Genomic DNA, 15,835 nt, shown 5'->3' with positions numbered 1-15,835 from the left:
AGCAAGGAAATTGTAAGCAAGAAAAAAGAGTTATTCATTTGATATGTAAAAATTGAAATTTGAAATGGTTCAAATGTTTTAGGAATACAATGTCTACAGATCTTTTATCTATATGGATCGTCCTGAGGTAGTTCCGCTTCTGTTATTATGAGGTTCCTTTAGGAATGTATTAGGAAATTGTCTGAAGGATTTTGCCATTGTTTCGTGTAAGGATCTTTTTTTTACATTTTTTTGTTCCTTTTCTGGGAACTGCGTACTACTTTGATATAGTCTTATGTTTAGTTGTATTTGAATAAAACATAATTAACAATCATTTTTCTTATTTCTTACAGTCCCACCGCCGCCGTCCATCCCCCGGAGGGAACTCCGCAAGCCGTCAAAGATGTATTCCACGCACAGCACGAATCGAACGCAGGCTTCGGCCACCTTTGAGAAGCGCACCACCGACAAACAGCCTAGATTCATCCAACGGTTCTATCTCTTTGGAACGAACCCAAATCCCGGCACTCCCCGATCGTGTAGTGCTCCAACTTCTCCCACCTCTCCAGATCCACCGTCATCCCTCAAGCTCCCAAAGAATCCAAAACTCGCACCCGACAGCGAAGACGATCTACCATTTCAATCGCTTTCCCCGCAACACTACAGTGTTCAACGGCTCAAGCAGTTCTGGAACAATCGTCTTAGCCTCAGTTCACCCAACGCCTCCCAAACCAGCGAAGCTGCCCTCTCGGCAAAGCTCAAGCGCGTCACCCTAAGCCCAATCAATACCTCTCGGAAACCTGTCACTCCGGAATTCCTTCGGCGAAACGGTTCCACCCGAGGGTCCGCCTCCCGACGAAACGTTGTCCGCTCCAGCCTAGTCCCGCTGTACTCCAAAACAGGCAGTCCGAAAGCAACTCGCCACAGTGACCCTGCCAATGAAAGCTCCACTCAGAAACGATCCAGCGTAGTGTTGAGTCCCGTCAAGGATCTCAAAAAAGAGAAAAGGTCCTGCCTGGAAAGGGTCGGGTGCAATGCAGGATTCCCGCTGGTGACGGCATCGGCTACTGGAGGACGCATCAATTGGGCTAGACGAGTTGAACTGCTCGGCATTCGCATGAACCAAGACGACACCAACATGCCAATCAAGGTGGAAAACTACGTCAACAACTTCATCGAAGTTGACATCCAGAATGAACCTCCCTCCTCACCGCCTCCGGACATTCCTGCGGAGGAATCCCCTAAAGAAGAATCTCCCGAACCAACGACATCTCCAGAGACCAAAGAGTCTACCCCACCGAATTCGGATACGAGAGATTCACTGGAGAGTAAGAAGAGCCTGAGCTCAACTGACTCGCAGTCTCTCGGAAGACGACATGGAACTCCGACGCGGAAGGTGAGTTTTCGAACGACCACTTCGCCGTACAATCGCAAACTGCTCCAAGCCAAAGAGAACAAGGTGATGGCCCTGACGAACAAATTCAACAAGATGTGCCAGCAAGATGCTGGCATATTGGAGGAAGTTCGTAAACGAGGAGGATTCGTGCACAAATCCGGAAGCCACGTGTATAAAGTGGTCGATGGCGAAGGCAGTGTGCGGAAGAAGTTAAACGTCAGTAACGTCACTCGAACGGATGAAAGCTCGGATGATGTCTCGGTGGGTAGTAAGGGTTCGTACAGGAAAGCCGGGGTGAAGAAGCGCCCGAGCCTTCGGAAGAACTTGTATCGCAAACCAGAATGGGAAGCAGTGAACAGGACATCGCTTTGTGTCAAAGAAGCACTGGAGATTTTCGAGCCGAATGGTCATCGCGCACTAGTTCGACCACAGATGGATAGGAAACCACCTGCAGGTCGCTCCAAACCTAAGGTTCCCGATAAAAGCGATCAAGTCATCAGGAAGACTAGGGAGCTGAAAAACAAGCGAGCGATTCAAATCGATTCCAACAGTTGTGATAGTAGCGAAATGAGGGAGGTAGCAATAGACAAGGTGCCAAATAGTATTAGCCAAGATAGTATTAATGAGGAGCGAAGTGAAGTGGATAGCAATACTCAAGTTGTAGAAGAAGTGGCAAAAGTAGAGGTGGTTATAGAAGCGCCGCTAGAAGCATGTGGACCTGAACGTGTGGTAGACGAATACTCTGTGGTAAAAAAGATGTCTGACATTAATCAGAATGATAACGCGAAGCTGAAGAAAGATAAAAAAGATGCAGATCAGAAAACACTTCCAAAGCAGAAGAGTACCGTACAAAGGATCTACGAGAAGTTTACATTTCGATCGGCGAAGAAGATCCACCTGAGTAGCCCCGAGCGCACTTCCAGCGAATCGCAACTCAACTCCAGTTTAGACAATGATGATCGTCTACATTTCGTCGTAGACAACAAGCTCACTCGAAAGAGTTTTGTGTCTTCCATCGAGATACCCACGATTCACATAGAGGAATCGCAGGAAAGTAGCACTGATCCATCAGATCGCAAGATTGTTGATGCCATCAAGTCTCTCAACGTGAAAATCGACAATCTCTCTAGGAGTTTCAATGATCTAACTATTAGCGAACCTGAACCGGAACCGACTGCAGAACCAGCCGTCCAACCGAATACTTCATTCCTTTTCCGAAGTATGTCGAAAATCGGTACTGGTACCGAAACAACAATCAGTCAGCTAAACATCGTTCAAGCAGTCAACACCGTCGTGATAAACAAGTCCATTTCTATGGATGACCATCATTTCCCCTGTCGAGCGAACCTCGAACGCCTAAGTCTGAATGAAACTATTCCCGTGGTTATGGTAAGTAAGGCGATCAGTGCCTCCGAAAACGACTACGAATTGGTGTCCAGAGTTGAGTCCCCTCGAAGATCATCGGAAGGCTCGACCTGCTCCTTCCGTGGCAGTACCATGAGCATCGATATCATGGGATTAAACGCCAACATCGACTCCTTCCTGTACAAGGCGAAGAACGTCGAGAGTGCAACTACAAGTGATCTTCCAACCGTCCAAAGTCCGATTCAACCTGACACCGCCAGCATCAATAGCTACGAATCCTTCGAAAACTACGAATCCATCGAACGAACCAGCAGTCCGAAAGAGGAAGACACCTACGAAGTGTGCAATCCACCGGAACCTCTGCCACCGAGAAACGATACCAAATCGCCGAACGATCTGGCACTGCCACAACCAAAACGTAACCTCGCCGGATCTCCAAAGTTCTTGCCAAAAATGCAACCGACTTATGAATCGAAATACGAGAAAGTCAAATACGACCAAACGCCTCCACGACCTCCCAAACCCGAGGAAGTCCCGCTGCCACCTCGTAATTCCGTGCCCATGGAGCTTACCAGCATCCATCGGGAAGCCCCAACTTCGACTTCCCCAACTCCTTCCGAAGAACCGATCTACGAGGAGAACATCTACGACACGATCAAGAGCTCCGATGGGCTGGACTACGACGAACCGAACGGCAGTGCCGAATCGGCGGTACTCAAACGGCCAAAGCACAACCTTCCGGCGGATGCCGTGTCGCTGATGTCCTCCAGCTGTTACGAATCGATCGGATCGAAGCTTACGGGAATCGACTTCCTGAGGCACGGAGCCATTACGCTTCCCCGGATGGGATCGATCTCGACGCTTGCGTCCGATCAGATCACCAACAGTTTGTACGGGTGCAATACGAACGGAGGACCCAGTTTGACGCCTCCGAGTGAAAGGGGTAGCGATACTAGTAATAGCGCCGAATGGACGGATATTTCCGACGATGAGGAGGAAGATGAAGTTGGCAATGGGCGCAGTAATTTCATTATGTGAGTTTTCTTTGGGTATTTGGAGGATATTTCTGCGGATAATTGCAATATCTTTTGTTTTAGTGTACGAAAGAGGAATAAGGCTCATCAGACGCCGGTCTGGTCCAGGAAGGTTCGCAACAAACTGGTTTTGCAACAGCAGCAGCAACAACAGAGTGAGCATGGTCTGCCCAAACTTGACGGTGAGTAGAAATACAATGATTATAATAGTTTCTTTGTTGATTCTGATAAAAAATGATTAAAAGGGACGAATGAATAAACTGGTTATTGAAATTGAATTGAGGTTAGCAGCGTTATCGGGTCCTCTCATAACACCGTTATGCCCCTCACTAACGAATTGAGAGTCCGAATCTCAAATAAAAAAAATCATTCGATAGAATCAATAGTTATATTGTTTAGGGGATTGTACACAAAATACGTCACGTTAAATTGGGACAGTTTTGACCGTTTACCGAGGGCGGAAACCAACGAGAATCATAAATCATAACAGTAGTGGATTTCCCATAAATGCTTCCAAGTTCAGTAAGAATTTTGGGAGGATTTCATCATAGATCTGGAAAGATATCAACCAAAAATATCTACAAAAAAAACATTTCAAATCAAGCACATGGATGGACAGAAGAAATCGAGTGCCATAAATCAGCTCAAATTTTAGAGGTTACAAGTTGCTCCTTTTTCAGCTCGTCAGAATGTACACTCAAAAAAATCCAAACATCATTGCTACGTGAAAAATCACGTAGATCATTCCAAATTCATTTTGCCTTCACTTCACCTGACTAAGATAAAGATCACTAAGCCATTCATAACCATCAAATAGTGAATCGGTAATTGTTACTGAGGTTACCTATCGCACTTACGTGAAATTCACGTAGGTGCCTAAGTTCATTTTGACATCTGCATATTGTACGTACATTCGGTGTTGAGCGCAAATCCTAAGATGGCACCCGCTTGATTTTTGCAGAACTTCAGAAGCTGCTGATCTTTAAACTCTGTGTTAGATTGATTTTAAGGTAAATATGCTTTGAATACCGAAGAATCCTTGCATTACTTCATATTTCACACCTGATTTATAACCTCTATCAATTATAGCACGCGAGGGCTGCAACAAAACAGAACATACTCACAACATTTGGGAAACAAGACTCACAATGCTCAGATTAAACATAAAAATATCACAATCTTTACATTTTCCAATTGGGAATTAGTTTTCTTCCAAAGCCTATTAGAGATAAGGTTGGTCTATATTCTAGTTAATTTAATGCAAAACCATCTAGGTCCTATTGAAACGCTTCGTAAAGGCTACCGGAAAATCCACGTAGCTCTTACTTGTAGCGCCGGTGGAATGGACGAAGTTCAAAAGTTCATGCGTTCATTCTGGGCTACCTATGATTAACGTAAGAGCTACGTGAAAAGTGCGATTGAAAAAAACCACGTATGTTTTCACGTAACAATGACGTTTGGATTATTTTGAGTGTACTTTTGAAGTTCAAAAACTTATGCAAAAACTCACGAGTGTGTGATTAAAATTAAAGACAGGAGATGAGATCTTTGAAAACTTTTCATGAAATTTCTTTCAAAACTCAGTATATTCCTCCAAGGTATTTTACGGATTACTTCAATAATTGACTCATATTATAACTCTGTTGATCCGTTTGCTATCTAGAAATTGATAAGGGAATTATAACAACCTAACTGTTTGGAAAGACAAGCAGTTTGGTCTATTTTTGTCAAATTTGTTTTACAAAATTGATATAAATATAAAGGTTATTCATACTTTTTTAGTTTTCAAAAACTGCCCTAGAACTTCCTCCAGGTATTATTTTTGCTAATCCTTCAACCGGATTCTCAAGTTGCTACTCTAGGAGGTCTTCCAATGATTTTGACAGAATTTCTTCCGAGGAAATGCACAACGGTTTATTCCAGAGTTTTTAAAAAAAAGCTTGAGGGTTTTTCAGGAATCTTCAAAAGTTTATTTATTTTACACCACGTAATGTTGCATACTAAGATTTATCTACAACTTACACAAGTTTTATCAGAGGTTACTTTAGAAATTTCTTGAAAAATATCTTACTGATTTATTTTTTCAGAAAAAATTTCCTTGGCATTCCTGGAACAATTCCTAAAAAAAACTTTTAAGGCTACTTGACAATATCTCAAATAATTACTGGAGGAATTTGTGTAGAAAACTTAGAAGGAATCTCTATAGCAATGAATTGCTGGATTGCATAATAGAAATCCCTAGTTGAAGTCGTTTATACCGAAAGACAATTTTATATGAAAACTCTAGGATTTCCCAGAGAAGCTGATGGATGAATCACTGAATAAAATCTTGGAAAAGTTAGGACTCTCTTGAATAATTTCTCAAAGATTTTTTTAAGGAATTAGGATGTTTTCTGAAATAATCTTTGAAGAAATTTAGTTTACGTAATTCTCTTTGGGAAAATCCAGCCTTTATTCTTGAGGGAGCCTAAACAAAATTCTTGTAGAAATTCCTTGCGAAATAATCACTAAACAAAAACCTTCAAAACATTTGAACAAATACCTGAGTAAATTTGTGATGAATTCCTAGAGAAAATCATAAAAAAAAAAAAATACCAAAACCTGGTTTTAAGAAAATCTTTTTTCAAGTTTTGTATAATTTTTGTTTCTACAAATTGTATGGGAGTCAAAATAACAAGCCTGTTTCCTAATAATTATGTATGTTTTTTCTGTTGAGCGAAAAAAACACCTGAAAATATCATTGGAACGCTTGGAAACAGTAGAATTTTGTAAGCTAAACTCAACTCAAACCCGACCAAAATGTTTGCGTTTGAGCCTCTCAAATATAGTCGCTTTCCATTTCTGGCTTAGGATTCCATAGGGTTGATTTTTTTTCTTAGCTTCACTACCTATGCACAAAATGTTTCTAAACGTTTGTTCCTCCCTTGGTTTCAAACGTGCACGCGCCTCTGGTTATCACGGAAAACCTTCTCATGATTTTTCTCGATAAGGTTTTCACGAAATTGTCAATGAAACAGGTCGTTCGAAGAAATAATGCTTTCTTAATGAAGTGTAGCTTGGTTTGTGCATAACAACCAAACATTATTAAGCATTGGTTGGTTTGAAGCACAATCGAAGATTATTGCGGTTGAATATTGGAAAAAAAAATAAAACCTACTCTCCCATATCTTTCTTAGAATCCTTACGATGAAAATAGTGCTCTGTAAAAATGTCATCATTTTCAGTGGTAATTTAATGGTGGCCCAAAGAAGATGTGAGTGTGTATGTAAACGTGTTTGGAACATTTTTCAAAATTTCTCAATAGCAATTCCCTTATAAACCTAAATAGTTTTTAGGCCACCTTTAAATTAACACCGAAAATTGCACAGAACACTATTTTTGGCATAGGGATGGTAAGCAAGATATTAGAGATTGGATTTTCGAACTTTTTTGAATTTTGAACATTCCTACTGAAGATACCTATTTTCAAAAAAATAGTGAAAAGCCTGAGGAAACAACTGTAAGAATTGTTGCAAGAAACTTTTTAAACCGTTAGAAAAAATATTAGAGCAATACTTTAAAGCATTTCCCAAAGAATCTCTGAGAGATTCTGTAAAAAAAAACTTCCAGTCGAATCGTGTACCGAATAAACGCATCTCGAACAAAGCTCGCTTGTTATACACAGCACGAGCGTGCTGGTGCAAGCCATGGTTGAATATGCGATCGCTCTGGACATAATCCCTCAAGGCATTGTACTTGTAGATTTTTCGAGCAATTCTTACAGAACTTCCACAGCACTCTATGGAGAAGCTCTTAGCTGAATTGATGTAGGAATTTGTAGAAGTAATCTTTAGTGAATTTCGCAAAATTGAATTGATTAAATTCTCACCAGTGGTGGAAATGTTCGCACCACTAAGCACCTCACGAATAAAAACCAATACAATATAAACATGACAGACTCGCGTTCAGGCTTAGTTTGAGTAAGATCGCACCCATCTATTCCGGAAAACATACAAAAAAAAATGCAAAAAGGTCGCGAGCATTTACTTGCGATTAACCGATCAAGATGTGATAAATTATGGTTTTGACAGACAAATTAATGGTAAATCCATCAATTCGTCAGTAAACTACCAGTTTGTAGTCAAAACCCTGGTAAATCATAAATAAATTTCTGGACAATAAAGGAAATAGCTTTTTCCCCAATGCGCAATTAACTCTGAGCAGCCCCAAACTCGTTCACGAATCATTTTAGCTTCGTTTAATCGCGAGCACGACAGCTGCGAGTAAATCAGCACTCTGATGTTCGCGAGCATTTCGTGTTGTTTTTGTTCCGATTCAGCAGACATCAGCTCGCTACTTTTCATCACTGATTCCCACAGATATTTTGCGGCTTCATTCATGAAAATATAATATAAAAGTATCATTAACAAAAATATGATTTTCTAAGAAAATAGATTAAAAGGAGTTGCATTTTGTTGCTAATACAAGAGAGATTGAATAATTGAAAAAGTATCAACTATTTTACCAACAATCTATATCAGCCATTCCATGAAAAACCGATCTAGTGGGTCTCCGAATTCCGTGAAAAATAGCTATTTTGTTCCTTATCCGAAATAAGGGTACACGTATTTTTGGATTTTTTTATTAGGGGCCTTCAAAACACGACAAAACGGAAACTATTGAGTTTTTTCATGTAAAAAACACAATTTTTGTGAAATTTTATATTTTTCCCGAAAAGTCAAAATCTTTAGCCTTCATTTCGCCCAAAAAGATTGAAAATCGGTCAAACGGTTCAAAAGTTATATTTTTTTTTTAAATAAAAATTTTGCAAAATCGCGATTTTTCTGGTTACCCTATTTCGGAAATGGTCACCCTAATCAAAAAATCCAACAATACGTATATCCTTATTTCGGATAAGGAACAAAATAGCAAATTTGCACGGAATTCGGAGACCCACTAGATCGGTTTTTCATGGAATGGCTGATATGCGATAAGCAAAATTTTGATATTCAATTTGATGGACGCATTCCCAACATATTTATCAACCTCTTTTAGACATTTGAGACGTTTCATGCTACATTTTTGTTCAGGTATGCAGGGTGACCAGCGCACCGGGTAATCGGGAAAACCGGGAAAAAGCCGGGAATTTCGAATCACCGGGAGAAAACCGGGAAATATACGGGAATTTCAATTAGCACCGGGAAAATTTTGCATACCAAGTAACGTTTTAACCAGCACGATCTATATTTTAGTGGATTTTTACAAAAGCTTCTGAATTCGCATCCCAAGTTAGTCAATAAAGTCAAGAACATATTCTTGTATGTTACCACTTGCTCTAATCCAGTAAATCAGTGTTCCTCAGCCTAACTGACTAGGCGGGCCAATCCAATACCTAAATTCAAATTATGACGCGGGCCGCCAGTTATGTTAGGATATATTTTAACGACTTTTTTGAGAATCTTTTCTTATAAACAGGAAGATAATATTTCCGAGATCTTCAAAGCTCTCCCCAAAAAAGAGAACATCTTGATCACAACGATTCAGGAAGCGTTAATAGCATTAAATGTCTGGATTCTCGTGAATTTCATTGATTCTTCGGACTTGGAAAATCTTTTATTTTATCAACCAAGTCAAACATAAAAACCAAAGTGCATTTGGAGAAATGTTTGAGGTTTTCTTCACGGCTATGACACATTTTAGCCATAAAAGCTGAATGTTGAAGCGCGAAGCAAAGCAATTTTGAGAAATTTAGAAGCTCGCAGCCTCCTTCCTTTTGGACCAATTGTAAGATTTGATGAACCTTAGATGGTTAAACAGAACTCGAGCTATTCTTGAGCTGATAAATACAGCCCATACCTCGTTGATTCCTGTTAAAGTGAATTCGATTGTTGGACATGTAGAAATAATAATAATTTGCAAGAACGGACTCTTTTAAAACATGTTACACAAAACCGAGCTCTGCTGGACCAACACATCTGTGAGTATGAGTAATTATCACACATGCTAATATATCGATTTTGTGCTGATTTATGTTTCAATTTCACAAATTTTATGTCACATTGAGATGCCTGCGCAAAAATTTCATTACACTGTAGGTGTGGATGAGTGTCCTTAAAATGTTTCAGCTCACACGAAATTTGAAAGAATTTCTCACAATACGTGTTATGAGGGATGTGTTGGTCCAGAAGAGCTAAATTTTTTGCGAATTGCGAATTTCTTCGTTTAAGCGTGAAAGAAATAAAAAAGTGTCATCAGGAATTTACTACTTGCGGGCCCCTTCACCCGTGACGTTAACATTCAAAATCTGTTCGCGGGCCGCATAAAATGGTCTCGAGGGCCGCAGTTTGGTGACCACTGCAGTAAATAATTAGCCAGTAAATTAAAAACTTTTAGTGAAGAAAGATCTGTTCATATAGTTTTATGAAGCATTTTATTTTAAAAACTACAATTTTTGGATGTTATAAATTTCTCTAAGCAAGCTTGCAATTCACTAATATAAAAAAAATGCGTTTACAACATATGATATTCATTGAAGATTTGCCATTCGCTTCTTGTTTGGGCTTGGTAAAAATAGTATAAAATTCTAATTCATTTCAGAATTATGATTAGAATTATTTTTTATCAGAAACAATTGGCCTGAGAAAATGTTGTGGGGATAAAATATAACAAAAAATTCTATGCTGATGACCATGGAACGAAATGTTGAACAATTGATAAATTCATGTTTATGTCTATAAAATCTGTGACCGTTCAAAATTTAACTGTGATTCATTCAAAGATTGGCTCGATCCCATCGTATAAACAAGGGTCAAATTTTTTTAACACTAAAATTTTCCACAACAAATTCAACGATTACTTACCGTCGTAAAATATTGCTTCATAGATCAAACTGGAATTTAGCAGAATCAGTATAAGCCCAACAAATTAGAATGCGCAGCAAAAAATCTGATTTCTGAATACCCCTAATAGAAATGCTTTGGTTTATGACCAATAAAATTATTAAAAAATTAAAAGTCGTTTGAAATGGTAAAAAAATCGTAAGAATGTTTTTTATCATATCATTAAACCGGGAATATTTTTGAAATACCGGGAAAAAATCGGGAGAAAACCGGGAATTTGGAACTGATTTTTCACTGGCCACCCTGGGTATGTTCTGCAATTCGAAATAAGCTGATTTCAAATAGAAGCAAGCCAACTTTTGTCGTCTCTGTCAACTCGTCTTCCCTTACCCGATACATAGGATTAGCACAATTTTCATTTTTAATAATTCAGAGCTTCTACTACAAACTCTGTTATTCACCCGAGGTCATCAACACTGTCATCAAAGCCATATATTTGCTTGAGGAATGTTATTAAGCTGGAAGTCTCAATAAGCCAATTGGCCATAAGTAGAGTTACCGACACCTAACATTCACTTCGCCATAAAGGTTTTCCTTAAAGAAAATTTTTGCTGCCGTCTTAATTCTGATATCCGCATTTAAAAATCTGCAAGACCAGCAATTCAAAGAAAAATCCCGAGCACTTTCTCCGAATGCTTCCATTAGATGAAGATCAGCAGCTCATTACGAAGAACGATGACATTTCAAAAGAATATAAAATGAAAACATTATGTTCACAGCGTTGAGTAATAAAATAACTCGTTCAGCAGTTTTTCAAAGAATGATAATATTTTCAAAGAATAATAAATTCACTTGTACTAAATATTACAATCAATTGAAAAAAAAAACCTGAAATCCTAGATTATGGCATAACTTCAAATTACAAATAAATAGATGTATGATATAAAAAACCCAGAGTACATTAAATGTCCATTCAACAACTTTTAATGATTCAGATTATTCAAAACAAAACGTTATCTTACCAACTTTGTAAAACTCAGAACAATTATAATTTTACCACATCAATCAAATTTCCGTTCAACTAAACGTCATTCGACCAAAATAAGTGTTTCAAAGCAATTCGACCAAATGTCCATTCGACCAAATGTCCTTTCGACCAAATGTACTTTCGACCAAATGTCATTCGACCAAACGTCATTCGACCAAATGTCATTCGACGAAATGTCCTAAAGCCATTCTAGCCGTATATCTTCCAATTATTCTTCCTGAGAACCTTCATGGATTTCTCTTTAAGATTTTGTTCATTTATTATCACATCCTTGATGGATCTTGAAACAAATCCTAAGAGAATTTCTTTCAGAACATTAGTTTTTTTAGAGTCCTTATCCAATTCTGGCAATTTCGTATATCATTCCAAAGAGAAACCTATCATTGTTGTTACTGCTATATGATACTATACGCGATGTAATTAGAAAGGCATCATTTAATTTGAATTTAATTTTATTCAAGTTCGAAACCTATGCAGAGCTGGTTTTACAAATGTAGGGGCCCTTGGGCCACAGTCTTGTGGGAGCCTTTTCCAGAAAACATTTTTGATACTTCTGGAACTGCTCGAGGAAATTACATGAATCGTAATACCAGATGATTGCTTCAAATTTTAATCCCATTTTTAAACTTAATTAACCCCTCTACCGGCAGCTTCATTTTTTACCGCAGGAAAAAAAATTCAAATCGCGATAACTTTTTTGTTTCTTGGTATTTTTGCACCATTTTTTCACAAATTCTCAAAAAACTCTTCTAGTTTGAGGATCCGTGTCGATATTGATCATTGGTCATCTGGATCCAGAGATATTCCGAAATTCCTTGGGGGACCGACGCTTAATCATAACCCACGTATATATCTTAGGCTACAGATTTTTTAACGTATTCAGATGTTCACTCTTTGGAACAATACATTAATGAGAGTATGTTGTGAAAAAATGAAGCAATTTGGAGCAGCCGTCTTTGAGTAATGAGCATTTATGTTGCTGGTACCAAGCTGACCAAATAAAGATCTTGAAACTTCAAAAAACTTCATATCGTAATTTTCGGATATCTCTAAGAATTCTTAACCAATTTGTATGATTTTTTCAGAGTAGCTCCTTATTACATGGCATTGTATAGCCCACATTTTACTTTTTCGATAAGTTGACGTAAAACAAAATGGCCGTCTAAGACATTTTGTATGGAAAATGTCGGTCCCCCAAGGAACATTGGAATATCTTTAAAACCAGATCACAAATCATCGACACGGATCCTCAAACTAGAAGAGTTTTTTGAGAAATTGTGAAAAAAATGGTGCAAAAATACCGAGAAACAAAAACGTGATTGCGATTTGAATTTTTTTCTTGCGGTAAAATATAAAGCTGCCGGTAGAGGGGTTAATACTTCGAAAAATGTTTAATTCCATTTCAGACGTTTACCTTTCTACTTCCACATGAATCTGTATTATTTTCAGTTTTTAAATTTTACTTGAGCTTAACCCGATCGAATAGATACTAAAATCTTCCACTAATGAATGAATTAACCCGAAACACTTGGTATTAAACATCCCTGAACTCACTTAAATCACTGAACTGATGTTTGAAAAGTTTAACTGGACCTTTTTGCCATGTTCGACCGAATAACAAAATTCATTATTCGGCAAACCCGAATGAATGATTTTGTTTTGAGTTTGTTTTATAACATGTAAATCAAGCCTGATTCGCTTTAAATACTTATGATTATTTAGAATTACCGTAAAACGGGGTAACTTTAATAGTTTTTTGGAAGAAAATCTAAATATTACTGCACTATAATTTCAGGATTTTTATTTTACATGTTTTAAACAAGTTCTGGTACCTTAGCTATCGATTGCATAAGTAGATCATGTTTCGACATTGAATTTGCCATAAATCAATCGTTTTTAGCATATAATAAAGTATATTGCAAACAACACCGAAAGAATTATGTGAAGTATACAGGACGTTGCATACCTCTGTGCGTTTAACAATGATCCAAATTTGTAAAACTGCTTTTCGCTGAGAGATTTGAGATCAAATTCGTGTTCTGGAATAACTAGGCAATCAGGAATTAGTGACAAACTCGTTATAACTTCATCGAGCTTGTCTTTGTATCATTCCCTCCTGTGCTACCCTCTATGTTCAATGTCAATACTATTTTAGCTCCGTTTCGACTAACTGTTATACTGTGAAATCAAAAGTCAAATTTTTAAATTATTTTTAATCTAGTAGCTACTAAACAGTGATCGTAGGACAAATTGTTTGTAAGCGTTTCAAACCTGCATATATCTCATCAATTTTTAATAGTCGAATATAAAGCCTTTGTGCTCTCGATTCTAACGAAAATAGCTCTGACATGAAGTGTCATACTAATACTCTTTACCTCTGTATTTTTTTTGCTTAACTGATTAAAAGTATTTATGTTATTTCGCTCAGCATATTGTGGGTCTCGCACTGTCAAAGTAACCCGCATTATCAAAGCTACCCCGTTTTACGGTACTTTGAAATCGTTGTAGTTATTCAATTACGTTGGTAGAGCTTCACAAGTTTTTAACAGTTCTTAAAAGTTTAATTATAATTGTATTCGGTCGTATTTTGTGGGTGCCCGAAAATGTGGTGGCACTCAGCCTACCGTAAATACGGTCCTGAACCTATGTTTCCGAAGTTTTTGAACAAAATTCGGAAACCGAATATATTTAAATCTTTCAACTTTATAGGCGAATCGATTCAACAAGTTCAATATGGATCAATTCAATAACTTAATTTTGTTAATTCAACTTTTCCAATCAAATGACAGTGCCTAAAAACGCTTCATTGAAAATTTCGAATGTGTCACTACTTCGTAATGATGATTTTATTGATAGTTCATATGAACTGTACACGATCTAACTAGAGAACTTCTTGTGAATATTCTACAATCGTATAGCATAATTGACATGCCTGTGATTATGACTCCAAGTAACATTTGTTGTAAGCCATTAGAACGCTCTATCTCTCGTTTAAGCTGCAAGTTATGTAATTGTTAAGTAATACATTTGACCTAAATTCCCTACCAATCGTAAAAGCTCAGCAAGAACAAAACAGTTTTGAGAACTCCACAAAAGATTTTCTCGATTCCTTCCGTTCCACTAGATTCGCTTCCCATCTTCTTCATCGCATCTGTTCACCATGCAATTGAAGCTTCGATTGCGCCATCGAAACCATAAATTGCAATTAAATTGGCATTTATCCCATTCATATGTGCGAGATGATCGATCGCGTACGAGCTGGAAAGGCCCTTGATTGGTTTGTGTTTCCATGCTTCGGATAGTTATAATGTGGCCAACGGCCTCAGTAGCAAACACAGGTTCTAACGGCTCTTCAGTGCCGCTCATTCTCAACAACGTTTCTTCGCACAATAAGCCATAAGCCTATCGAAGCATGCTCTTCGGTAGAACATCCACCAGTTAGAAGAGTTAGAAGAGGATCTTGAGAGCAAACCATCCCATAATTATTGCCACAAGTCAATATAATTACGGACTGAATTTGCATACGATGCGATGCACTTATGCTCCAACAACGCCAATTAATCGTCAAACGATCGCTCAGCAATTGCTCCTCATCGTCTTATTATCGCGTAAGAGTGATCAGCAACTGCACCATCTTGGATGGATTGATCAACAGAGAAAATAAGAGAGTCAGTGTGCATTAGGGTGCCCCAAATTTTCACCTTGTAAGAAAACTTGGGGCTTAAACACTATTTTGTAGATAAGGATTAAATATATTTTTTTTATGGGAAGAAAAAAGTTTAGAGGCTGCCCCGTATTTTTTTTTTTTTTGAAAATTTCAAATTATTGTGACTAAAATTTAAAAAAAATCTAGTTCAGCATAATTTTGTGATAGCCATTATAGTCAACTGTCCCTTACTTGAAAGTTTCGTGTCTCGATATCGAATTAGAGAACCATAGTAAAAGTTGGTTTTCGTGACTGCCTCGATGGTCCATGGATCGCAGTTGCACTGGTTTTGTGTTCTGCAACTCGAAGGTCCCTTCAATTTCGAGTTATGGAGAGTTGACTGTATATTTTAACGATTCATCAGTGTCGAAACAATGGAAAAAGAATCAATGTATGTTTTGCTAATTTTTGCATCTTATCTTTCAGTACATTCTTATTTCAAATCATCAGAATTGGATATCGAACTTATAGCAAGCACATAATTCTTTA

General features: G+C 38.0%; 1 protein-coding gene across 2 annotated transcripts in view; it reads left to right on the top strand.

Annotated features, from left to right (window-relative positions):
* The window catches only part of LOC5570478, a 427,994-nt gene that overhangs the window by 226,974 nt on the left and 185,185 nt on the right, over positions 1–15,835 (top strand). For both annotated transcript variants that reach the window (XM_021840779.1, XM_021840778.1), the window contains 2 exons: positions 333–3,774; positions 3,838–3,956. In XM_021840779.1, the coding sequence (XP_021696471.1) occupies positions 383–3,774; positions 3,838–3,956 (3,511 nt within the window). In that variant the 5' untranslated portion in view covers positions 333–382. The remainder of the gene's footprint in view (positions 1–332; positions 3,775–3,837; positions 3,957–15,835) is intronic.

The sequence above is a fragment of the Aedes aegypti genome, chromosome 2, assembly GCF_002204515.2.
Source record: "Aedes aegypti strain LVP_AGWG chromosome 2, AaegL5.0 Primary Assembly, whole genome shotgun sequence".
In the NCBI taxonomy this organism is placed as follows: Eukaryota; Metazoa; Arthropoda; class Insecta; order Diptera; family Culicidae; genus Aedes; species Aedes aegypti.
Note: the sequence above shows the minus strand (reverse complement) of the source record. Positions and strands in the feature narration are given on the sequence as shown.